General features: G+C 46.3%; 1 protein-coding gene and 1 non-coding gene across 3 annotated transcripts in view; both read left to right on the top strand.

Annotated features, from left to right (window-relative positions):
* CD58 (CD58 molecule) overlaps nt 1-25,692 on the top strand; it is a 42,914-nt gene that overhangs the window by 3,175 nt on the left and 14,047 nt on the right. For both annotated transcript variants that reach the window (XM_075437217.1, XM_075437225.1), the window contains exons 2-5: nt 9,727-10,026; nt 10,813-11,067; nt 13,142-13,237; nt 25,122-25,169. In XM_075437217.1, the coding sequence (XP_075293332.1) occupies nt 9,727-10,026; nt 10,813-11,067; nt 13,142-13,237; nt 25,122-25,169 (699 nt within the window). The remainder of the gene's footprint in view (nt 1-9,726; nt 10,027-10,812; nt 11,068-13,141; nt 13,238-25,121; nt 25,170-25,692) is intronic.
* Nucleotides 20,074-20,146, top strand: TRNAK-CUU (transfer RNA lysine (anticodon CUU)). The gene has a single exon. It is a non-coding gene; the product is annotated as a tRNA-Lys (tRNA).

Here is a 25,692-nt window from a genome sequence, read left to right as displayed (position 1 = left end):
CCTGGGCATTCACTGGATTTAGCTCACTGCATTAATGACAATGTAATTTGCAAAATAAACCCTATAACATTAATAAATGGTGTTGGCTCAGTCCAGGGAGTATGCCAATGGAGCAGGACCCTGAGACTACAGAAAGGAAGGCAAAAGCAGGTGGAGGAGAGGAAGTGTGGGATGGCAGTACACTCCCACCCGCCCATGAGTGGGCTTACATGTTTTCTTAATTGCCCTGAGCTAGTCAGTTGTGCAAGGGCAGGGAGCACAAGATTTTTGGAACAGTAGTTCTCACATTGCAGCCTGCTCCTGTGTGTGACCTGAAGAAGAGCCTCAACAGTTACGCTCTTGGCAGGAGAACTAGCTGAATCTGGGTTGCCTCAAAGTACAGGCGGTAATAGTCTACTATATAGACCCTTCTGAAGGTGGAGTTAAGTGATTTGGTTATCCTAAGTTTGTACATGCAGAGGGTGTCATGTTATAACTACAGAACATACAAGTATGGTTTTACGTGTTGTCTTCCCACCAGTGTCCCATATAGTCCTGCTCACAGCACAAGAAAATTTGGAAGCCGTGATCCTGCACTAACCCCTCCTCTGCGTGCTGAATTCCATGTAGCACTGCTCTGTTAGTGGACTTTGACTTCCTCAGAATAGATGAAGTTTCCTTCCTCTAGAACAGCGCATAAGAAAGACTCTTATCAGCCAGGGATCAGTCTTTCTTTGCCTCCTAGAGAATGTCTTGCACTTCCACAGTCTTTTATAATAAGATGGGTTAAATCAGTGAGCAGAAGGATTGTGACTGAATAATTATTAATAAAGTCATAATGCTGCTCAGAGGTAGTTTCTGGGGACTGATGCTTGGAAGGTAGAAGGACTAGACAAAGCTAAAACCCTTGGGTTGTAAGGCTGTATTCCTATCCAGGCAATAGGAATGATGGAGGTGAATTCAGGTTTATGGTAGATGGGTAGTAAGAAGCAGCATGACAAACTGCATGTGGTTTGCTGAGCAGAAGTGAAAACTCTCTACTTCATCCAGGCTGATGATGAGAGCTGTGAGTAGGTGAAGTTTGCTAGTAATGTGGTGTGTATCTAGGTGATTACATCAGAGATTTCCCCTTGCTGTTAGTGCAGCATGACATGACCAAGTATAAGAGGTGCGAGTGCAGGCTGACCAACGTGTTAGCTGTTATACCACAGTACTTAAAAGGTAGAGATGTTATGCTAGCTAAAATACCAGTAACTTTGTGAAGCTTTTTCTCTTGCTGCTTGGTGTGGCCATGGTGACACTGTACATATACCTTTATTCTGGTGTATGAACAGGCAGGCTTGCTAGAGGTGGAATATTTTTGTTGATGATTGTTTATTACAAAATGAATAGACTTACCTAGATCTAATAGAAGGCAATGTTCTGGCAAAAAGAAGACGCCCAAATCAAGATGATGTCACAAAAATAAGAGCCCACACATTTACATTCAGAGAGAGGAGTATCTTTTCCAACTTGGAAACATAGCCCAGTGGATACTTCAAATACAAAGTTAATTTCAAGGCATCTCCTCAGTTGCTTTTATATCAAAAGCTTTAAAGCTTAAGAAAATTTGCCAGAGCTGCACAGTCAGTATCCATGTTGAGATTTGCACCACACTGGTCTCAGATCTTCCATTTAGGAGCTTTGAAGAAACAGGCCTGAGCTGCAAAATTTTGGATTGGACAGATTCTGTCCTTAATTCATAGGCAAAGACACCAGGATTTCAGGTGCATTGTTGTGAACCAGATCCTCCTGGCTCACAGGAGTGTCAGAGGTGAGTAGGGATCTGCAAACAAGTTGTGAAGCCCAACCCAGTCACTTGCCTGCTCCCTCTCAGCAGGATGAAGTAGACAATCGAGAGGGTAAAAGCATGGAAAACTCATGGGTCGAGATAAAGACAGTTTGATAAGTGAAAGGGGAAACCAAGTGATGCAAAAGCAATCAGTCACCCCTTCCCACTGACAGACTTCTTTGAGCAATGGCTGCTTTGGAAGAACACTCCTTCACCTCTTTTTTATTGTGGAGCATGACATACGGTAGGGAATATCTCTTTGATCAGTTAAGGTCAACTGTCATGGCTGTGTCCCCTCCCAACATCTTGCCCACCACCAGCCTACTTCTAGGATTGGGCAGAGTGACAAGGAGACAAGGTCTTGATGTTGTGCAAGCACTGTTCAGCAACAGCTAAAACATTGGTGTGTTATCAACATTGTTTAGGTCATAGATCTAAAACATGGCACCATGAAGAAAATTAACTCCATCCTAAGCAGAACTAGCACACATGTACGTGGTAGCAGTGACCATGGCAAGTTGTAGGAGGAACTGGACTGGGCAAGTAATCGGACAAGGGGAGTGGAAGAGGCTTGGGCACGAAGCAGGGTGGAGGGAGGCAGAGAGAACTGTGAGGTTCAGCAAATGGAAGAGAGATGTAAGTGGGAGCAGGGCAGAGGAACTGAAAATTCTGGCTATTGTAAAAACCAAAATCTTTGGAACTAAACTTACAAAAGTTGTTGGGGATTCACACCTTCCCCTCAATTCTGGTGTCAAAGTCAGCTGGTGTCTGACTCTGGTGGCACCTTTGTTCCTGTGGAGCTGATGTTTTGGTCTGCTGTTTTCCCCATTCCTCAACCTCTTTCCCTGACAGTACTCAGCATAGCCAAGCTTTTCTGTATCTTGCTTGTACCTAAGCTCTGTACCAAGTCCTTCTATAAGTCACATACTGAGGCTTTGATAACCCTACGATAGGCTTCCCTGAGCTGTGCGGTGGAGCGTGCTCTTTCTTCCTCTTCTTCAGGCTGTGTGCCAGTGTGCACCAGGGAATTAAGTAGCTAGGCCCAACAGCCAGGGTCTGATCTGATCAGTAGTGGTGAAGACACTGGTGAGAAGTTTTTAGGCTCTTCTTCAGCTGACGGTGCATTTGGTCCCTTTAATGTAGGAAAATGTCATGAACATGTGGTTTGACTAGTGAGTTACAAGAGGAAATGGAAGCAGTTTCTCCGTCTGACATCATTTGGGAAGGCTTTACCTCTGTCTGAGGAAGGTTTAGGGCTGTGAACCCAGAGTGGAGAGAGGTGAGCACCCTCAGCGAAGTGTGTAAACACAGGGGTTGGATTTAAGACTCAGCTCCACCCTTATCATTTCCTGGAAGCTATTTTAAGAAGTCTGCTCCAGGGTGTGGGTGCAGTCACTGTGCTCCGAGCCAGGCACATGCTGCTGGCCAAAGGGACGGACTTACTCAAGTTCTTTCCCAGTTATCTGGTTTCCGCTTGATCCCATGCACAAGCACTAGTGTTCCCACAGTGAGTCATATCTGGGAATGACAATCCTTCTGTGGGGTTGTTTTTGGAGTGAGAATGTGTCAAGTTAACTTTATAGTATTCAAGTTTCCACGTGACTATTTCATTGTGGGAATAGGTAGACAAAAACAAAGGAGAGTGAGGAATGGATGGGTCATCCCCACACTTCTGGTCAGCAGCTTAGTTTTAAAATGGCTGGGTAGCCTTTGCACGGGGATGCTGCCTGTTGCTAGGCCTGTGCTGAGGATATAACCAAAGGTATGGGTTTTGTGGTGGGGAGGCACCCAGGCTTGTTGGTGGGTTCCACCCCTAGGTCCTGCCTTTACTGATGTGTAGAGCTCTGTAGATGCAGCTAACCATGTATTGTCCAGAAGTAGCAATGCGTACCTCTGAGCTTATCATAGAATCATTAAGGTTGGAAAACCTCGAAGATCATCAAGTCCAACCATCAACTCAACACCACCAGGCCTACCAAACCATGTTCTGAAGTGCCACGTCTACATGTTTTTTTGAACACCTCCAGGGACGGTGACTCCACCACCTCCCTGGGCAGCCTGTTCCAACGCTTGACCACTCTTTCAGTGAAGAAATTTTTCCTAATATCCAATCTAAACCTCCCCTGACGCAGCTTGAGGCCATTTCCTCTCGTGCTGTTGCTAGTTACTTGGTGATGCGTTAATTTGGCAGAAAATAAACCCCCTTGCGTTCTAACTCTCTTCACCGAAGTGAGAGGCTAGGTGCGGCTAGGTTTAAATTCTGAGTGATGTCCAATTTGCCACTACCAGTCCAGTCGCGTTTAATGTGTATATTAAACTACCACGATTCTGGATACACTAACAGCAGTCTGCACCTTCAGTCCAGTCATGCTCATGAACTGGCACAGCCGCGTTTGGTCACATTCAGTGAGAAACTGTGACAACTGGCTACTTAAACAGTGCAGTTTTATTTGTGCAACAGGTATATAGGTGTTTTGAATTGCTGGTGATAGTGACTGTCTGCAAGAAAGCACGTGCAAATACAAAACGCGTGAAAAGGTTATAAATAATACAGCCTGGCTATAAACATTAGGGAGTAACTCTCTAGAGAGATTTCTAAGATTCCCAAGAAAAGCGCTTAGTTTAAGTCTCACCCAAGGCGTCCCAAGGCGGGGAGAAGCAAGGCTCAGCCCGTCGGCCAATCCCGGTTGTCAGAGGCAGTCTGAGGTGGAGTTTCCCTTGACTTGCTCACGGTGTTATCTTCTTCTCCAAAAATCCCATATTTCTCTGGCTATTTTTATATTCTTTCTACATTTAAGGTGGAGTTTGCGTGACTGTAGTCATACATACCTTTTATCACGATTGGTGTAAAATTCTCTCGCTTCATGTTTAAAGGTATAGTTTACAAAAAATCGAGGGTGCAGACTCGAAGAGGAGTGGTCGCACCTCGGAGGCGGGTAGCCTTTGGGATGGAGGTGTGTTTTGGTATTAAAATGATATTAAAATGAACAAAGTTCACGAAAGGATAGCACTTTGGCAAGGTTTCGAAAACCTCTTGGCTCAAGAGTCCAGATGAGCTGCTTATCAGTTCCAGAGGACCATTTCTTCCCACTTTATCATCACGGAGCATGGCCATGGAGTCTCCACTCTGCTCCATCCTCTATGGTGTGTTGCAGGGAGTTGCTGTGTTAGTGGATTCCTCGCATGCCTGATGCAGCTGTGCCCTATCCTCAGAGCTCCTTTTGATTTTATGCTTTTCCTCAATGGGTGAAAAATGCTACATTTTTCATATAAACATTAATTTTCAGAAGTAAAACCTTAATTTTACTAATAATTCCACACTTTGGAGAAGAGACCAACACCTGCCTCACTACAACCTCCTGTCAGGTAGTTGTAGAGAGCAATAAGGTCCCCCCTCAGCCTCCTTTCTCCAGACTAAACAACCCCAGTTCCTTCAGCCACTCCTCATAAGACTTGTTCTCTAGACACTTCACCAGCTTCACAGCCCTTCTCTGGACACACTCCAGCACCTCAATGTCCTTGTTGTACTGAGGGGCCCAAAACTGAACACAGTGTTTGAGGTGCAGCCTCACCAGTGCTGTGTATAGGGGCACAGTCACTTCCCTGTTCCTGCTGGCCACCCTGTTCCTGATACAAGTCAGGATGCCGTTGGCCTTCTTGGCCACCTGGGCACACTGCTGGCTCATGTTCAGCCAGCTGTAGACCAGCACCCCCAGGTCCTTTTCTGCCAAACTTGCTTCACTATGCAAGTGAAAAACTCTGATTTTGATGTTACATGTAAGGTTTGCAGTCATGTCTACATGAATTTGATTTTTCTTTTGCAACAACCTGGGACACTGCTGCAGCTTACTGTCTTCTGTGTTCTCTCTTCCCTGGCTGTAGCTTTTGCCTATGCTTGTATCCCACAGGTCTGAGTGCTTTCTTACTGGAGTTAGGGAGGTGGGTTGTGTTAGTAGCCTGTGGGGGAATTGGGAGGGCTGTGGGTGAATATTCTGATAGTCCTTCTATTAGGGGTTTTCAGGGTTCTCTGCAACTGGTAGTTCTGAGGGTTAGGAGGGGACGTAACTCTCTGCTGCTTACAGTTGCTGGGGGAATTCACAATGTAAAAAAAAAATTAGGCCTAAAAAAGGGGTAGTTGGGAAGTTACAAAAAAATAGAACAAAAATCCACTACTTAAAAAACCCAACTCCTGAGGCAGATAGTTCCTTACTGTAAGCTACTCTGTACAGATTTTTCCACCCAGCTTCAGCAGTGGGAATGTTAGTGTCTGAATGGTAATATCGGAGTCTAACTGCAGCTTGAATAGACCGAACATATACGTATATGCATTTCAAATAGCTAGTTGAGACCAAAAAAATGATAACGATAGCCTTAAAAATAAAAAGCGAATTAGCTTACAGAAGTTCTCTGGAATACTGAAGCCTTACGACAAATCTGAGAAGAGTAGTGAAGAAAATGTAGACAAATGTAATAATGAAGCATTTATTGCTGATAAATGGAATATTAAATTCCACTTAGTCTGAACAGAACATGTGGATAACTTTAACCTGCTTAAATGCTTAAAGAGTCAGAATTATTCAGGTGAATATTAAAACTCAAGTATAGCACACTAGGGTGTATGGGTGACCTGTTACTCTGTCACTGAAAGACTGTGCCTTGTCTTGCATAGACTGCAGTCCAAGCTCTGCATTCAGAGACACGGTTCGGTTAGCATGGAGTTCCAGGTTACGTACATTAGCCGAGTCACTGTCAAACATGAGGAAACCTGAAATGTTTTTGTGTACTGCAAACCAGGCCAAGATTCATGGCTTGCTGTTTGCTGCAGGCCAAATCCTTACACCCATGCTGTTGTCATGGTTCAGCTGATGCGTGGTAGGAAGAATGCTTGACTGTGGCTCTGAGTCCTGGGTAGGATGAGAAGGCTGTGTGGGCAAAGGTGTCTGGCTGCTGGTGAAGTGGGAACAGAAGATGATGTAGATGAGATGAGGTGGTGGCTTTGCAGAAGAGGCTTTGCTCGCACAATGTTAGCTTCCCTTTATCAGTAACACTTTCATTATGTGTTTTTTTTGGAAGGATAGGACACAAAGACATGGCATTAGAAGGAATTTGGAGTGCGTTGAGGGAGATACAAGAGCAAGTAGTCTGACGGTTTCTGTAGAGACTACTGGAGGCCTTGGTGCAACACTACCTTGCTGTGTGAACTTTATCTTGGAATAATACGCTACAATAAGGAGAGAGAGAGAGAGAGAGAGAAAGCAGAGAAACATCATTCTTATTTCTAGCCTTCCAAAAAGAGCATACAAGTGTATGGCTGTTACTTCTTCCTCTTTGCTCACAGCAGAGGAGTTAACTGGGAAATCTGTCTCTGTACAAAATGAAGTAGAAAAGAAGGGGAAGGGCTCCTTGGAAATTTAGAAAACATATGATGACACATGCTTTCTTTAGAAGCTCAGAGATACGTGGTGGAGACCTTATGCAACATTTCTGTGTGATGTATAATTTCCTTGAAAAAAGGAAGCTGACAGTGTTGAGTGGGAGGTTTCTTCACATTTTCACTAGAGCAGTGAAGCAGGGAAGTAAAAGTGTCCCGTCCCTGGTTTCAGACAGCAGGAGATGATTATCCTGAAAGGATAACCTTTTCCCTGTCTTGCTCCTGGGAGCCCTGAGTGTCCTTGGGTAGGAACTCTTCATCTCTTTGCTGCCAAACCTTTGTTTCACCGGCCAGCAAGAAGAGAGCATGCCACAGAGGACAGCACTCCCCCATGCCTTTCTTGGGGAAAACACTCTTCTAGAAATTGTCTTTATGAAACAAAAGTCTCTGACAAGACTCCAAGCTTCATCAAATGAAAACAGAGTTTCATCTTTTCCATCATCCTGCCTTCTTGTGGTCTCCAAAAACAAATGTTGGAGCTCGTGGGTTCTTTTGTGGAAATTGTTAATTGAGATGGGTGAAAGAGATGCTCATACTGGAGCAGCGGGAGCAAGTGAGATGTTTAAATCTGTCTGAACAGGATAGAAAACAAAGGCCTGTGAGTTGTGTTGAAAAAATGTGGGAGTGATAGCTCAGCCCTCTTTGCTCTGTTTGTTTTTCCAGTTCCTGAGCCTGGAAAATGCCACTGTGTAACTGCAGACAACAAGAAGTAGAAATTGTAATGGCATGAGAAGAGTACTTTCATGGGGAAATTGCAAACAAATTGGATAGTCCATGAGAAGTAAGGCATGGAGAAGACCTTCTGAGTGTGCAGTTCTCTACCCAAGCACACAGAAGCGTGTTTCCCATTGTTTACCTTCAGTCTGCTGAGAAAGTGTTTGTTTCTGTGGTGTGGCACCCGGCAGAAGAGCAGGACACTTAGTATGCTGGCGAGCATTGTTCTTTGCCAGTGGGGAACCTAATCTTCTTAATGATTGGCCTGGCTGACCTCTCGGCTGCTTTCATACGGAAAGGAGATAGGGTGTGGAGCAAGATGGGCTATGGTTTGTTTTCTGGACTCACACACAGTGGAAGGGAGTGACTTGGGTTTTTTGATGCGATAAAGCTGTATTATCCACATTGATTTATGAACAGTAGTAAGTTTTCATATGATGATGATGTGAGAAGCAAAGGAAGCACAGAATGATATAGGGATTGTGGAGAGTTCATGACTTGATGCCATTTCAGCATCAAAAAAAAAATCTAAACCAAAACAAACCACAGATAATAGCTGTGACTTGGGAGGACATGGCTTGAGGAATGGGATTCTGAAATATTTCTCTTTCACCATGTATAGTTACTGTTTAAAGGGAAGTTTTCCACGGTGCGTATTGGGCATCTTGCTTTAATATGAGACCTCACTTACATCTTGATCATGCCTTTCCTTCAACTTAGTAGTAAAAATTTATCCACTACCATGGAGTGGAATGAGGTCCTTGGTGCAAGTGTAACTTGAGCTCAGTGTTGACATGTTTTTGTCTATGTCTACATACTTGTCGACCATGGCAGTAGTTTTGTGATTTTTGGTTTTTTTTTTGGAGCCATTTGGAGCTATTTGGAAGTAGGAGGTGATTGCTGAAGACTGAAGTGGGGACACAGGATGCTAATGGTTTACAGTATCCCCTCCCACAGCAGGGTTTGGTCTCATCTATTAGATCAGTAAATTTTTTTTGCACATGTAGCTGTTTTTATTAAAAAACTAGGGGAAATCTCCTATCCCTCTTCTTTGTTGTAGTTGTTTGTTTATTTGTATTGAATGTCTGGACCCTTTTTAGCAGAATGTGATCAATTCAAAACTGATAGCATTAAGGATTTCTGGACTCCCATTTCTTGCAGCTCTGCCAGAGCTCAGAAGTTGGGATGTTATTTCACATGTATTGGCAATGAAATAAACTTGCTTAAGTGACGTTTCCAAAGGAAATCCCTAGTATCCCTGTGATTTCAGAGCAGGCGTTTTGTACTGAGAAGCCATTTTGTGTCACAACTGTACTTTTTACTAACTCTGTGAACATTCATACTGCAAAAATTGTAGTTTATTTGCTCAGCGGGAGCTCCGGTCTGGGCATTCTGCAACAAGATGCTCAGACAGATATTGCTGGTGACAACAATTATTAATTCCATCTTTTTCACCAGACCACAGGCAGGAGGCCTAATTCGAGTGAACAGAGAGAAGCACTGAGGATGTTGGGCCTTGGGATAGGAAAGAAGGTCAGAACAACGATTCTACCTGGGATCAGAAAGTGGAAACTGGATTCCTCTGTGGTGCCTGTCACGACTGTGCAGGCAGGCTGGGTTTGGGTAATTCTCTACTGACACATCCTTTGCTTTGTAGCATTATGAAATGCTTCTAACCTAAATTTGAATGTATCTGATAGTGCATACAGCATTAGTCAAACAAAAGTTTATAAACCAATTGTTAAAGTAACTTTTTTTGCCCCTCCTGTAGCACACATCCACTGTGAGCACGTGTTTGGCATCGTGGGAGAAAATTTTACTTTTCCAGTGCAACCAGACAAAAAAATAGTGGAAATTATTTGGACGAAAAACAAGGATATAGTGGCTGAATGGGAAGGACAAAACAAACCGACGTATTTTACTTCTCTTCGCAACAGAGGTTTGCTTAACAAGGAGAACGGGTGCTTGACTATATTTAACTTGGAGGACAATGATACCGGCACATATGTGTTAGACTACTTGGATTCTGAGGAAAAAAGTTACGCCTTAACCTTCGTACTCGCTGTGTTACGTAAGTAGTGGAAGAACTGTGTAAAGAATTTGCACCGCTTTATTCACTCAAAGAAGGCTAGAAAAGGGGTTGTTTATTTGTCAGGGAAGCAGATGGACACAGAAGGGGGCTGTTCTTTTGGTCTGTTGGTAAGTCAGTTAGGCACTTTAAGCAAATTTTCAAAGGTGGCATCTAATTTGTGTGCCCATCATTACTAACCTTGGAATGACTTCCAGAATGTGTATAGATGGCACACTGTACTTTCAGGTAGATAACCAAACTCTGAGCAAGCTGACCAAGTTATCCCAGGCAGTAAATGTCTACTAGAGATGCTCCTGCAAGCATATTCTATGTGCTTGAGTATCTGTAGCATCATCCTGTGCAGATCTATGCAGCTTCACTAGCAGTCTTCGGGAAACCATAGAATCATAGGTTGGAAAATACCTCTAAGATCATGAAGTCCAACCATCTGCCCAGCACCACCATGCCTGCTAAACCATATCCCGAAGTGCCACATCTACACGTTTTTTAAACACCTCCAGGGATGGTGACCAGTGTGTATATTAGTCCTATTGACAATGAACCATGAGGGGTCTCAAACTAGGCACTGAAGAACCATGAACAGAGCCACTTTTAGAAATAAATTTCTTTGTCATGCACATGCATGTGCACACACATGCACACCTTACACATACACTTTTTCTCTGTGCACTTTCCTGCTGGTTTTGTTGCTCCAGCCCTTGTCCTGTGCTAAAATTCAAGGCACTGTATAAGCAAAATAATACAGAATGTTTTCTCTCCTTTTAGCTCCTCCTTCAGAACCTGAAATAACTTGCAACATCAGCGATACTGACCTTGTGTTAAAATGTACAGCAGACTTCCAGAAGCCTCTGGATTACACTTGGAAGTTCAGTAGCACACCAACCACTCGTCACACGCAGGAATTTTTCATCCCTATGAAGGATGTTGGTGGTTCTGAGAAAGCTACATGTTTCATTAAATTCTCTCAGACAGAGAGGAGCTCTGAAATATCCTTGACTCAGTGCTTTCCAGATAAAAAAGGTAATGAATAGGTCAGGTTGTATGTGCAAGTCTGACAGCCTAGGTTGAGAAGCAGCATGGACTTTATAAGATTTCTACTGACTTCTCAGGAAGTTGAACTTGAAGAGTAAAAAGCATCAGAAGTGATTTGTCTGCTGCAAGTGTGTTTAAGGTTGGTGAAAGCTATGAGGCTGACAATTTGGTCCCCACCGAAAGATACTATTTTCAGGGATCTAAACACAATAAAACCTTCAGCTGTGACTTGAAATGCATAATAATAGAGAGGTACATTTAGAAGATATCTTTGGAACCTTGTGACCTTGTGTATTTAATGCTAATTACTATTGTGTTCTTTGTACTGCTTTCCATGAACTGGAATGAAACTGTTCAGTCACTTCGAATGAGTCATCTAGCATGCATTAGATAAAATAATTTCGCATCTAGCGTGTGCACGAGTCAATGAGCATACTTCTTTTCCTCCTTCACAGACAGCTGTAAAGAGGAGAAAAGAGAATTTTCCTACTGTTGCTTATTGCTTTGGGACAGCCTCAGCTGAGCTTCAGGTCAGCTTGAGGCTTGCTGCTTTTTTTGTTTTACACATAGAGTGAGAACGTGTTTTAGACCATCTGGTTTGTAGGGTGTGTCAGTCAGTCCCTAACTGACAAAATATCCCACTTCTGTGCAAAAGGCATTTTCATGGTTTACCAGTATAGGATTCTTCCTCCTTCACTGGAACTATGTGTTAGAGATCTGTTAGAAATGAGACACATGGTGGGTTGACCTTGACTGGCTGCCAGTTGCTCATCAAGCCACTCTTATCACTCCCCCTCCTCAACAAGCAAGTGGGGAGAAAATATGATAAAAGCCTCATGGGTCGAGATAAGGACAGGGAGATCACTCAGCAATTACCATCACAGGTAAAACAGACTCGACTTGGGGAAAATTAATTTAATTCATTGCCAGTCAAAATCAGAGTAGGATAATGAGAAACAAGAACAAATCTAAACCACACCACACCACACACCCCCCCTTCTTCCTGGACTCAACTTCACTCCCAAATTCTCTACCTCGTCCCCCTGAAGCGGCGCAGGGGGACGGCATATTGAGGTTGCCATGAGTTCATTACACATTGTCTCTGCTGCTCCTTCGTGCTCGGGAGGGGACTCCTCACACTCTGCCCCAGCCCAAACATGGCGGCCTTCACACAGGAGACAGTTCTCCACAAATTTCGCCAGCATGGGTGCTTCCCGTGAGCTGCAGTTCTTCATGGACTGCTACACTGTGGGTCCTTCCCGCTGGGTGCAGTTCTTCAGGAACAGACTGCTCCAGTGTGGGTCCCCTGCATGGTCACAAGTCCTGCCAGCAAACCTGCTCCGGCATGGGCTCGTCTCTCCATGGCTCCACAGGTCCTGGCAGGAGCCTGCTCCAGCACGGGCTTCCCACAGGGTCACAGCCTCATTTGGGTGCATCCACCTCCTCCAGTGTGGAGTCCTCCAGGGGCTGCATGTGGACATCTGCTCCACCATTGACATCCATGAGCTGCAAGGGGACAGCTTACCTCACCACGGTCTTCTCCACGAGCTGCAGGGGAATCTCTGATCCGGCACCTGGAGTGCCTCCTCCCCCTCCTTCTTTACTGACCTTGGTGTCTGCAGAACTGTGTCTCTTACATATTCTCACTCCCCTCTCCCAGCTGCTGTTGGCCAGCTGGCACTGCCTCTGTCTGACACGGGGACAGCTTCTGGCAACTTCTTACAGAAGCCACCCCTGCAGCCTCCCCACTACCAAAACCTTGCCATGCAAACCCAGTGCAAGATATTTGTTGACATTTCATTTGAGTGAGATCTGGCTTGGCCTTTCGTAGGACAGAAAATGGGATAGCTATGGCTTTTCAAAAGATGATGTGCCTCCACTGAACTAAGGTACTTACTGTGTAACTTTTGCTAATAACTCACTGTGGTGCATTAATATCTTGAGGTTATTTTTTAAGAAACTAATAGCTGTAAAACATACAGAGGGTTGTATTTCCACTGAAATAGTGTGTCACACAGTTGCTTTTTAACTAACTGATCATTATTTATTTTATTTTTTAAAGGAGGCATCTATCACAAAAGAAGCAGACATGGTCTTACTGCAGCTTTTGTTCTCTTTATTCTACTACTTGTAGGAGCAGGAATCCTATACAAAAGAGGTATGTACAGAATTTCCTAATAGAGCTTAACATGCTTCAAGATTACGTCGATCTAGGGTTCTGTAGAACGTATGCAAGTTTCTCACCATGGGATGTGTTGTAAATACAGTAGTAGAAACAAGTACAACTTAAGCAAAGGCTAATAGATTTGAAGGAAATAATATGCTGAATTTTCTTGGGCTCAGACACTGGACTCTGTGTACTGGGAAACGCTGTAGTTGGTATTTGCATATCTCTTCTTCAGACTGAGCGTTTGATTTATTGTGTTTTTCTACTTGCCTAGTATCTATGGCCTTTCCTGTTCCTACCTGAGTGCGTTTTCACTGCCTTTCCTGAGAGCAGCATAAAGCTGCCCTCCAGACTACATTTGTTGTTGGGACAGGCTCATACCAGGTCTTTATGCTGAGTCTGACAACTCTATGTACTCAACTGATACGTAGTGACTTCTGTGCCTCCTGTCAGCCTGTACTGGCATCATCTTGGAGTTCTAGATTTATTTTTTGATCCATCCCTATGCTGAATTCAAATATCTTCTTTGTAAATCTGACAGCTTATTTGGAAATGATAGTTGCAGGCTATCACTGTGTCTCTCTTGCCACCACATTTTTAGGTTAGTATATCAGATTGTATTCTGGCTTGAAAAAGAGGTGCACGCCATTTCTGCTCTTTGTGTTTGTGTTTTGGTTTCGGCTGCCGCCGGCAACAAAAGCGCCACGCGGCCGCCCCTCCCCCCGCCGGCGTGCGGAGGAGAATGGAAAGAAAGAGGCAGAAACTGGTGGGTCGGGATAAGGGCAGTTTAACAGAACAGCAAACAGAGGGAACAGGAACAACAACGATACAAATAAGGAGAAAACACAACCACGAACCGTACAACAGCCGCTCTCCCGAAACCGGACCGGCGCTGCGCCCGCCCCAAGCCGCGAGTGCCTTCCCGCCGCGCCGCTCCCCCCCCACCGGAACCCAGCGTGACGTCACATGGTACGGAATACCGGGCTCTGTTTGGCCAGGTGGGGTCAGCCCCCACCCCCCGGCTGTGCCCCTTCCTGGATTCCGATGAAAATTAACCCTGTTCTGGCCAAACCCAGGACATTATCCACCCCTTATTCCATACCATCTACGTCATGCCCAGGTCCCCCATTGTCCAGTTGATCACCACCACTTCTCCTGTCTCCAGATATCATTCCTTTAGTCTATGGATCATCACTCTAAAGTGTCCATTGAGTTCATTTAATCCATGACTTCAGGCTCCATCTGTCGTTATGGTCTTCCGTGGCAGGGGAGGTGATGTGTGGTGATGGGCGGTCACTTGCTGCATCCGGAGCTCACGGCTGATGTATCTGGTGCAGCCCGTGCCCACAGTCTGCAGGAGATGTTGATCTTGATGAAGTCGCTGGATGCCAGTTGTTGAAAACCAGGTCCAGTTCCATCATCACCGTGCTCTGCTAGGTTTTCATTGAAAAAGTCCATCCTTCTTTAATCTGGACGATTCTTACTATGCTACTACTGGTACAACATATAACAATTATAACAGTGATAACAGACAGTAACAGGGTTATTTAACAACTAACTTTATACAATTTATTTACGGACTATTCTCGCCCAAAATTAAATCCCCATGAGGTACACATCGGACTTCCCCATCCTTCCGCATTACCCACCAGGTACACCCGGGTCCTTGAGCAAAGGCAATCCCGCGGACGGGCTTGCCTTTGCCTGAGGCAGGACTAACCCAAACCGTCTTCCCTAACATGTTCCGCATGTGCACTACAGGGACTTTATCCCCTTCTACTGGGCGCTGAGGTTTTGACTGGGCAGGACCAGCCCGGTTGGTGGACCCTCTGGTGTTAACCAACCAGGTGGCCTTTGCTAAATAAGTATCCCAATTTTTGAAAGCCCCACCCACCATTGCCCTCAAAGTGGTTTTTAGCAGCCCATTGTAACGTTCGGTCTTTCCAGAGGCTGGTGCATGGTAGGGGATGTGATACACCCACTCAATACCGTGTTCTTTGGCCCAGGTGTCTATGAGGCTGTTGCGAAAATGAGTCCCGTTGTCCGACTCGATTCTTTCGGGAGTGCCATGTCGCCACAGGACTTGTTTTTCCAGGCCCAGGATGGTATTCCGGGCGGTGGCATGGGGCACAGGGTAGGTTTCCAGCCATCCGGTGGTGGCCTCCACCATTGTGAGCACATAGCGCTTGCCTTGGCGGGTTTGTGGCAGTGTGATGTAGTCAATCTGCCAAGCCTCCCCATATTTATATTTTAGCCATCGTCCTCCAGACCACTGAGGCTTTACCCGCTTGGCTTGCTTGATTGCAGCGCATGTCTCACATTCATGGATAACCTGTGCAATAGTGTCCATGGTCAAGTCCACCCCTCGGTCACGAGCCCATCTGTATGTCGCGTCTCTTCCTTGGTGGCCCGAGGTGTCATGGGCCCACCGAGCTATAAAGAGTTCACCCTTATGTTGCCAGTCCAGATCCACCTGAGCCACTTCAATCTTAGCAGCCTGATCTACCTGGTGGTTGTTTTGATGTTCTTCAGTGGCCCGACTCTTAGGGACGTGGGCGTCCACGTGACGGACTTTTACAGCCAACTGCTCTAGCCGGGCAGCAATATCTTGCCACAATGGGGCAGCCCAGATAGGTTTGCCTCTGTGCTGCCAGTTGTTCTTCTTCCATTGCTGCAGCCACCCCCACAAGGCATTGGCCACCATCCAAGAGTCGGTGTAAAGATAGAGCACTGGCCACTTCTCTCGACTGGCAATGTCTAAAGCCAGCTGGATGGCTTTCACCTCTGCAAACTGGCTGGACTCACCTTCTCCCTCGGCAGTTTCTGCGACTTGTCGTGTAGGGCTCCATACAGCAGCCTTCCACCTCCGCTGCTTCCCCACAATGCGACAGGACCCATCCGTGAACAGGGCATACTGTTTCTTATCTTCTGGCAGCTGGTTATACAGTGGGGCCTCTTCAGCACGTGTCACCTCCTCCTCTGGCGATGCTCCAAAATCTTTGCCTTCTGGCCAGTCCATGATGACCTCCAGAATTCCTGGGCGACTGGGGTTTCCCATTCGGGCACGCTGGGTGATCAGAGCGACCCACTTACTCCACGTAGCATCGGTGGCATGATGCGTAGAGGGGACCCTCTCTTTGAACATCCAGCCCAGGACCGGCAATCGTGGAGCTAGGAGGAGCTGTGCTTCAGTGCCGACCACTTCTGAAGCAGCTTGAACGCCTTCATATGCTGCCAGAATCTCTTTTTCAGTGGGAGTATAGCGGGCCTCAGATCCTTTGTATCCCCGGCTCCAGAACCCCAGGGGTCGACCTCGAGTCTCCCCTGGTGCTTTCTGCCAGAGACTCCAGGTTGGGCCATTCTCCCCGGCTGCGGTGTAGAGCACGTTTTTAACATCTTGCCCTGACCGGACTGGACCAAGGGCTACGGCATGAACTATCTCCCGTTTAATTTGTTCAAATGCCTGTCGTTGCTCAGGGCCCCATTCAAAATCATTCTTCTTCCGGGTCACGTGGTACAGAGGACTCACAATCTGGCTGTAATTTGGGATGTGCATCCTCCAAAAACCCACAACACCCAGGAAGGCCTGTGCTTCCTTTTTGCTGGTTGGTGGAGACATAGCTGCTATTTTGTTGATGACATCCATTGGGATTTGACGGCGCCCATCCTGCCATTTTATTCCCAAAAACTGGATCTCTTGTGCAGGTCCTTTGACTTTACTTCGCTTAATGGCGAAACCGGCTTTCAGAAGGATCTGAACTATTTTCTCCCCTTTCTCGAAAACCTCCTCCGCTGTGTCGCCCCATATAATGATGTCGTCGATGTACTGCAGATGTTCTGGGGCTTCACCCTTTTCCAGTGCAGTCTGGATTAGTCCATGGCAAATGGTGGGACTGTGTTTCCACCCCTGGGGCAGTCGATTCCAGGTGTACTGGATGCCCCTCCAGGTGAAAGCAAACTGTGGCCTGCACTCTGCTGCCAAAGGGATGGAGAAGAATGCATTAGCGATGTCAATTGTAGCGTACCACTTGGCTGCCTTTGACTCCAGCTGATACTGAAGTTCTAGCATGTCTGGCACGGCAGCACTCAGTGGTGGTGTGACTTCATTCAGGCCATGGTAGTCTATTGTCAGTCTCCACTCTCCAGTAGATTTTCTTACTGGCCATATGGGACTATTAAAGGGTGAGCGAGTTTTGGTGATCACTCCTTGACTCTCCAGCTGGCGGATCAGCTGATGAATGGGGAGAAGGGAGTCTCGGTTGGTACGATACTGTCGCCGGTGCACCGTTGTGGTCGCGATTGGCACCTGTTGTTCTTCAACCCTCAGCAACCCCACAACGGAAGGATCCTCCGAGAGACCAGGCAAAATGGACAGCTGTTTAATTTCTTCCGTCTCCACAGCAGCTATGCCAAAAGCCCACCGATACCCCCTTGGGTCCTTGAAATACCCTCTCCTAAGATAGTCTATCCCAAGGATGCACGGAGCCTCGGGGCCAGTTACAATGGGGTGCTTCTGCCAGTCCTGCCCAGTGAGGCTCACTTCAGCCTCCAGTAGACTCAGCTCTTGGGACCCCCCTGTCACTCCAGAAATGCAAATGGGCTCTGACCCTTTGAACTCTGATGGCATTAAAGTACACTGTGCACCAGTGTCCACTAGAGCTTGATACTCTTGTGGATGTGATGTGCCAGGCCACCGAATCCACACCGTCCAATAAACACGGTTGTCCCTTTCCTCCACCTGGCTGGAGGCAGGGCCCCTCTAATCCTCGTCAGAGAATTTGCTGCTCACTTGCTGTAAAAATGACTTGGAGGTCCCCTCCAGAGGATCGGAATCAAGGTCAAACTGTCTACCTGGTCTGGAGAGCTGGCTTCTGGAAACTGGAGCGGCACTTTTCCTAAGAGAATCCCCTTTGGTGATTGTTTTACCTCGCAACTCACGGACTCGTGCCTCTAGACTTGAGGTGGGTTTTCCATCCCACTTCCTCATGTCCTCTCCGTGGTCACGCAGGTAAAACCACAGGGTGCCCCGTGGTGTGTAGCCTCTGTATTCCCTCTCCTGAGCAGAGAAACGCCTGCCCCTAATAGCTGAGACACTGGCCCGTACAGGTGGGGAGTAGGACATATTCCTGTCTAGTCGCTTGACCAGTTTCTCCACGGCTGAGACAAGGGAGGAAGAGAGACTTTCCTCATATTGGCGGAGTCTGACAGCCACCTCATCCACTGTTGGTGCGTCTTTACCTTTCCAGTTTACAACTGCCAGTGAGTTGGCATGCGAGGAGGGTGCGCTCCGCACAAACTTCCTCCACATGGATTGTGAGCACTGGAGTTCATCTGGGTCTGTGGGTACCTGCTCATCGTCTGTGTCACAGTAAACCAGCTCCCGCACAGCTAATTCCCTCAAGTACTGAATACCCCTTTCCATATTGGTCCACTTGCCAGGATAGCATACAAAATCGTCACTGAAGGGGTATCTCTCCCTCACGCCTGACAGAAGTCTCCTCCAGAGGCTGAGGACTTGTTCCTTTTTCCCAATGGCCTTGTCAATGCCCCCATCCCTGGCCAGGGATCCCAGCTGCTTGGCTTCCTTGCCCTCTAACTCCAAGCTGCTGGCCCCGTTATCCCAGCACCGCAGCAGCCAGGTGGCAATGTGCTCTCCTTGATGGCGGCTGAAATCTTTCCGCATGTCTCGCAGCTCGCCCAGGGACAGGGACCGGGTGATGATCTCTGTCTCTATCTCCCGTGATGACCCTGGCTCATCGTCATCCCTCCCGGAGCGATCTGCTCTCTTTGCGTCTTTCTTTAGTTTTACAGGGGCGACTGCTACCTGCACAGGTTGGTCATTGGGCTCAGCCACGCTGCCTGCAGCTGGAGCTGGGGCTGGAGCAGCTGCTGTGCCTGCCAGGGAAACCGAGGCAGACCCTGCAGCTGTGGCTGCAGCAGCGGTGGTGCCGGTCAGGGGGGCTGGGACTGCCTGCTGGGCTGGAGGGGCTGCAGGGCCGGCTGGGGGGGCAGCGCCAGTTGCAGCGCCTGCCGCTTCGCTTCCCCCCCTTTCCCCTTTAAGGCACTGAACAGTGTTGAACATGGCTCGGTAGGCGTGGGCCAGACCCCAGCACGTTGCTGTGATCTGTGTCTCTCTGGAGTTCCCAGGGTGGCAGCACACTTTTTGCAGATATTTTACTAGTTTTTCCGGATTCTGTACTTGCTCAGGGGTGAGTTTAAAAAACATCGGGGGTGTCCACTGCCCTAGGTACTTGCCCATGCTGTCCCACACACCCAGCCACTCACAGCTATCCGGCCCCGGGGCAGGTCTCTGCACGATGTTCTTAACGACTTGCTTAACCCTAAACAAAAGCTGAAACCCATTCAGGAGGCAAGACAAAAAGAGAGTGCTGGCCTGAGCATCCCACGGGTACTCGAAATTCTCAAAAGCCGTTAGGACCAGCCTGAGGGAAAGAGGGGGGGCGAAAGAGTGGGGGAAGGTATCCCCTTCGGTTTTCCCCACAGACTGGGTTTGATTATTCACAAATTCTAAGACATAGGACCCGAGGTACGGAAATGACCGCAGTGCCGCATGCAAATACAAGCCTAATTTCATGCACAGTGATGTTATCATGTCATAAGTCGACATCGTACAGTACAGCAAAATCATCATCCTGATCTTTTTTCCCAAGGTAACAAACAGCACGGCCACAAACACGTACAGGAAGTAAGGATTTACGTAGCAGAGATATTTGATCAAAGTCAGAAACATTTTTGCCTGCGACTTTAACTAACACAGTAAAATGCCTATAACAAAATTTAACAAAATCTAAGAAAACAGTTTTAACGCCCGGCTAGCTCAGTCGGTAGAGCATGGGACTCTTAATCCCAGGGTCGTGGGTTCGAGCCCCACGTTGGGCGCCAATTAAATGTTTTGGTTTCGGCTGCCGCCGGCAACAAAAGCGCCACGCGGCCGCCCCTCCCCCCGCCGGCGTGCGGAGGAGAATGGAAAGAAAGAGGCAGAAACTGGTGGGTCGGGATAAGGGCAGTTTAACAGAACAGCAAACAGAGGGAAAACAGGAACAACAACGATACAAATAAGGAGAAAACACAACCACGAACCGTACAACAGCCGCTCTCCCAAAACCGGACCGGCGCTGCGCCCGCCCCAAGCCGCGAGTGAGTTCCCGCCGCGCCGCTCCCCCCCCACCGGAACCCAGCGTGACGTCACATGGTACGGAATACCGGGCTCTGTTTGGCCAGGTGGGGTCAGCCCCCACCCCCCGGCTGTGCCCCTTCCTGGATTCCGATGAAAATTAACCCTGTTCTGGCCAAACCCAGGACAGTTTGAGAGTCCTAAAGGGGAATACATTGCTTCATCCTAAGAGCGCTCTGCATGGAAAATTCCTGTTGGCTTCCAGGTGGGGCCACCATTTGGGGGTGGTTGCAGAGTGAAGAGCATGGGATGCATCTCTTATCTGGGAAGGACCAATTGATGATATTCTGGAGGGAGACTCTGATCAGAGCATACATAGATGTTTATTGCATGTGGACCTTATGCTTTCCTGATCATTCTCCATTTAGTTTCTGTTGGTATGGAGTCATAAAAAATGCTAGGTGGGAAGGAATCTCTGGAGGCTTAATCCAACTTGCTGTTCAAAGCAGGACCAACTTCAAAGCTACATCAGGTTGCTCAGGGCCTTGTCCAGTCAAGCTTTGAATATTTCCAAGGATGGAAGTTCCCCAGCCTCTTTCAGCCTGTGTTCAAACGCTGAATCACCCTTGTGGGGAAGGATATTTTTCTTATTTCTGTTAGGGGTTTCCCTTTTGCAACTTGAAGCCATTTCCTCCTGTCTTTTTGCTCTGTACTTCTGAGAGGAGTTTCCTTTGTTTTCTTTGGAATTTAGTTGTAACCCTCGTAGCCTTCTTTTTCTTCAGGCTGAACAAACTCAACTCTCTCAGCAGCTCCTTCTACAGCTGCTGCCCCCTAAACATCTTGGTGGACACTTGCTGGACTAACTTCAGAATGTCAGTGTTTTTTCATGAATTGGGAGCCTAAAACTAGGCGCGGTACTCCACATATGGTGTCAAAAATACTGAATAGAGGGGAAGAATTTTTTCTGTTGGTGGGCTAACTACATTTCTGCTAACACAGCCTATATCTGGTAGGCTTCTGGTGCAAGGGTGCCTTTCTGACTAACGTTCAACTCATTGTCCACCAGGGCTTCCAGGTCCTTTTCTGCAGAGCTGTTAGCTAGCCAGGCAGAGCTCAGCCTGTATTGCCACATGGGGTGACTTCAAGAGGTTCAGGACTTCACATTTAGCTTTGAATATCACATCTTTTCCGCCAGCACGTTCCTCTGGGTTGTTGAAGTCCCTCCGAGTCACAGCCCTGCCTTCCAGCATGTCTGATACCCTCCACAGTTTGATGTCATCTGCAAACTTTCTGAGGGTGCCCTCTGTGCCCTTGTCTGTGTTGGTGATGTTGAACAACACCATGCTTGGTATCAACACACGAAGAATGTCACTCATGACTGGCCATCAGTTAAACTCAAAATAGTTCAGCTGCTTCCCTTGAAACAGCAAAGGTTTGACCATGCCAGAAAATAAATTTATTTTACCTTGGTAGGATAAGCACTGCACGGGTGTTGTCAAACAGGAGATGTGATTTCCTGATTTACGTACAAGACTCAGAATCATAAAATGCTAAGCTCTGCTTTACATTTGCTTAGAGGTGTTCTGACTTGTTGTTTCAGGAGACCCATTTTGTTGATCTCTCACTGATCGTCTTTGCCCCTAAACAATATTTCATGCTTTCTTCTTTCCCCAAGTCAAGTATTCAGTTGCGTGTCCTCAGTGAATTTTTTTTGATTGGGAGGGGTGGGAGCAGTGAAGTGGACGGAGGTTGTCAGCTAATTTCCAAAGGCACAAAACTGTGTTTCTGAGTAATTTCTCCAGGTATTCTATTTGTTTTGGTGCAGATGGAACTAAACTTGGAACAGGAAGAGCTGCTCAGAAGAACAGTCTAGTGCATGGCTCAGCTAAAAGAGCTAGAGTGTCAAAATGTGTGGAAATTAGACTATTGCTGTAATTTGATCTAGGCTTGTAAATTTTTTCTCTGTATAGTCTTTCATTGGAGAGGTAAAGGAGTAATTTTTCTTTCAGGCCTTAGTTGTTATACAGGGTGTAGTTATTTTTTCCTGGTCATTAATATATACTTTCTAAAATAAATAAATTTTGTTACAGGGGAACATTAGCTGCTTTGCTTTGTGGACAGCCAAGAACAGCCTAACTCAGCGTTAAGAAACCTGTTTTGGGGTATAAATGTTTCTAAATATCTGCTGCTCATTGGAGCAAGGAGTCTGATCTGCTCTATATTTTTTTTGCAGGGTCTAGGCTTTTGAGTTGATTTTCAGTGTGTGCACATGCAGCCTCAGAGTCTCAGTTGAGGTCAAATATTGGATAACTGTAGGTACCTACACTTAGTGGATGTGCTAGTGGGGCTGGGAGAATTACTGACAGTGAGTGGCTTGAGGTTTGCCTGGATTCTGCTCTGACAATGGAAAATGAGGGCTGTCCTCAGGGTGAGGGCTGGAAAAGTGCACGCTACACGGTCATCTCTCTGCTGGAGAACTTGCTCTTTACCTGTTTGGTTAGGGCTGGTTTACATGCTGAAACGAGGTTAATATTTCTTCTGTCTCTTTTAATCTTACCTGCTTGTCCTCTTTATATAGATTTCTTTCAGAAATCTGGTTCGTTATTTTTCTAAATCCAGTGTTCGTATCAAACGCTTAGGGCTGAGAATGAATGTAATACATTGCTCGTTCCCAGTGTATCCTGTGAAGATTTCTTGTGCTGGCCTATCTCGGAAACTGGGCAGCTAGCCTTTTTCTTTGTGCATTGAATTTGACTTGGAAGGTTGGTGGTTCCAGTGGATGGGGATTGATGGTGTGCGTGTAACAGTGGATTTAATGATGACTGTTGAAGGTATTGTCACATCAGACCGGCAGGAGTTTGCTGTTAGTTTATCTTGGTGTTTACTTTGGTCATATCTTGAAAATCTATCCAAGGACTGGTGAAGACAGGCACATTGCTAGTCTGGTATGCAGAGGTCTGGTCTTGCTTTTGGTGCATGATTCTGGTGCATGCTTACATCCTGTGGGTCAAATTGCAATTGTCTCCCTTTCTTTCTCTAACCCCTTTCAGTTGTTTCAGGAAAAATTCTGTTAACATCACCTTTTGATTCACTCTTACTCCATTTTGCAGGCCTGTCTTCTCCTTGTAACAGTTGAGGAAAGGAGACAGTTAGTGGAGGAACTTCTCATCTCTTTCCACTAGTTGCGAGTCTGCTGCCCACCCATGATTTCTTTACGTGATGCACTTCTGCAGGCAATACAGATTCTCAGGGCTGTCTGCATTCCTCTCTTCCTGTCCAGAACTTCACTTGTGCTTCTGCTGTCCGTTCTAATCCTGCGATGGTTTTTTGGGGGTTTTTTTTGGTGATTTTTTTACTTCTTCAATTTGCAGCAAGATTGCTCAGTTCTCTGGCTTCTGGGTCTGTGTGTTGGGATGTGGGAGTCGCTCTGTACAGTGAGCAGCTATGGCAGGGGACAGCTCCTTCAGTTTGCGCTCCTTTCACAAGGGTGAATGAAGCTGAGGTGTTCCAGCTTTAGCATGTATGCGTCTTGTGGCCAGGACCACTGTGGTCCATTCTTACGAACCAAACTAAATCAGCCCCTACGCAGTCAAGCAGAAGAGGGAGAGCAGGGGAAGACTCTTAAAAAATACTTTGTTGTGGAGGTCACCAGACCAAGTACTCTTCAGTGGGGAACGGCCAAAGCTCCCGCTATCAGATACGCGCTCAGTGCCCCGTTGAAGTGTTCTGGTGCTGAACTAATGGTGACTTCATGTGAGAGACTCAGTCTGGTATCTTACACGAGCTGCTGGAGTTAGCATAAGGCTGGAGCAGGAAGGTTTTTGAGTTTCAAACTACTGTGTCACCTTTACAGAGATTTTCTGTAAGTTTAATTTAATTTCTTAAGTTGTTCTTCAGTTTAATTTCTGAAGTTTCTTAATGTTTTTATGGGTTTGGAGGTTAAAAAAACGTGATGAGGTCCTTGGTGATGGGCCTGGAAAATATGCCACAGGTAGGGAGACAGCACTATGAAAGCAGGATTTGAGGTTTTTTTGTTGTTGGGTTTGTTTGGGGTTTTTTTCCTTCCTTTCTACCTAAACCCCACCCCCACACATCAAAGTCTTATGAGCTTTTTAGCAGGATTTTGGATAAAGAACTTCATTTTTCTTTTGAAATACTCACACATTTGTTAAAGCTGTGGTTCTAGCCTGTGGTTCAGAGATCACTATCTAGACACTACGGATGGATTTGAAGGTGGAAAAGGAGAAGGACAGGAAGAAAAAAAAACCCACCACCACCACCCCCCTTTTGGTACTGCACTTAAATCTACCTTAGAATGTCCCATGTTTTTATTAGAGATTCTTTAAGGTCTGCAAAGCGAAAGAGGCTTGAAAGTCACAGTGTTAGTGCAATACATAGATGAAGTAAAACAAGATGTGGATTCTCTTCTCGGCTGTCTCTGGTTTCTCATGGGAAATCTGTGCAGCTTTATCACCTTAAACAAACCCACTTCTGAAAGATTTTGTAAAGCTGTAGGCAGAAGTATAGATCCTATTTGTTATGGTCTGGGACCTTAAGTGATCGCTGGACGGAAGTTGAAATTGTGAGTGCTTCAATAAAGTGGCAAAATGTACTAGTTCTGAGGAGTATCTGCTAGAAGTGTTATGATGAAACTGTTGCTTTAAGACTGAGTTGCATATTTTGCAGACTATTGTGCCACTTCCATACACGTTTCTAAAAAGAATTTCTGTTTGCTTGCAGCTATATCTTCACAAGATGTTGATTACCAGAATGAAAGGCCTGAAGCAGGTAACAAGTTAGATGGTGCCCTAAAGCAGGGGAACATGAAGGGGGTAATTAATTTTGCACACGGCCTTTTTCAGTCCAAAACTTATTAGCATGTTCTCAGTATAGAGATTACCATATCCCCGCTGGCCTAGAAAGGCCTTAGGAACAGTAAATGTTGATGGGTAGATCACTAGATGAGAAGTTAAAAAGACCTGGAGCCTTGTGTTTGTTAAACAGCATCGAGCAAATACCTTCTTGGGGCTTCAGCTTCCCTCTTGGTATGGTGAGAATGATGCTGTGTGCTTTGTTGGCAAATCACTTCACCATCTGTGGAAAGAAGAACCAAGCATGTATGAGGGAACCCCTTTTTATAGTAAATAAGCAAATTACCCTTTTGTCTAATGTTACCTTTTATTTGCATGCAAAAGAGTGCAAGGCTATTTTTACAGTATGTCGTCATGTGTACATGATCTTTGCTTTTTGCTGGAAAGAAACCCTCAAGCAGGACCTAAGATAATAAAATTCTGTGGCTTCAAAGCTTTGC

This window comes from Opisthocomus hoazin, chromosome 1 (assembly GCF_030867145.1).
Source record: "Opisthocomus hoazin isolate bOpiHoa1 chromosome 1, bOpiHoa1.hap1, whole genome shotgun sequence".
NCBI lineage: Eukaryota > Metazoa > Chordata > Aves > Opisthocomiformes > Opisthocomidae > Opisthocomus > Opisthocomus hoazin.
Note: the sequence above shows the minus strand (reverse complement) of the source record. Positions and strands in the feature narration are given on the sequence as shown.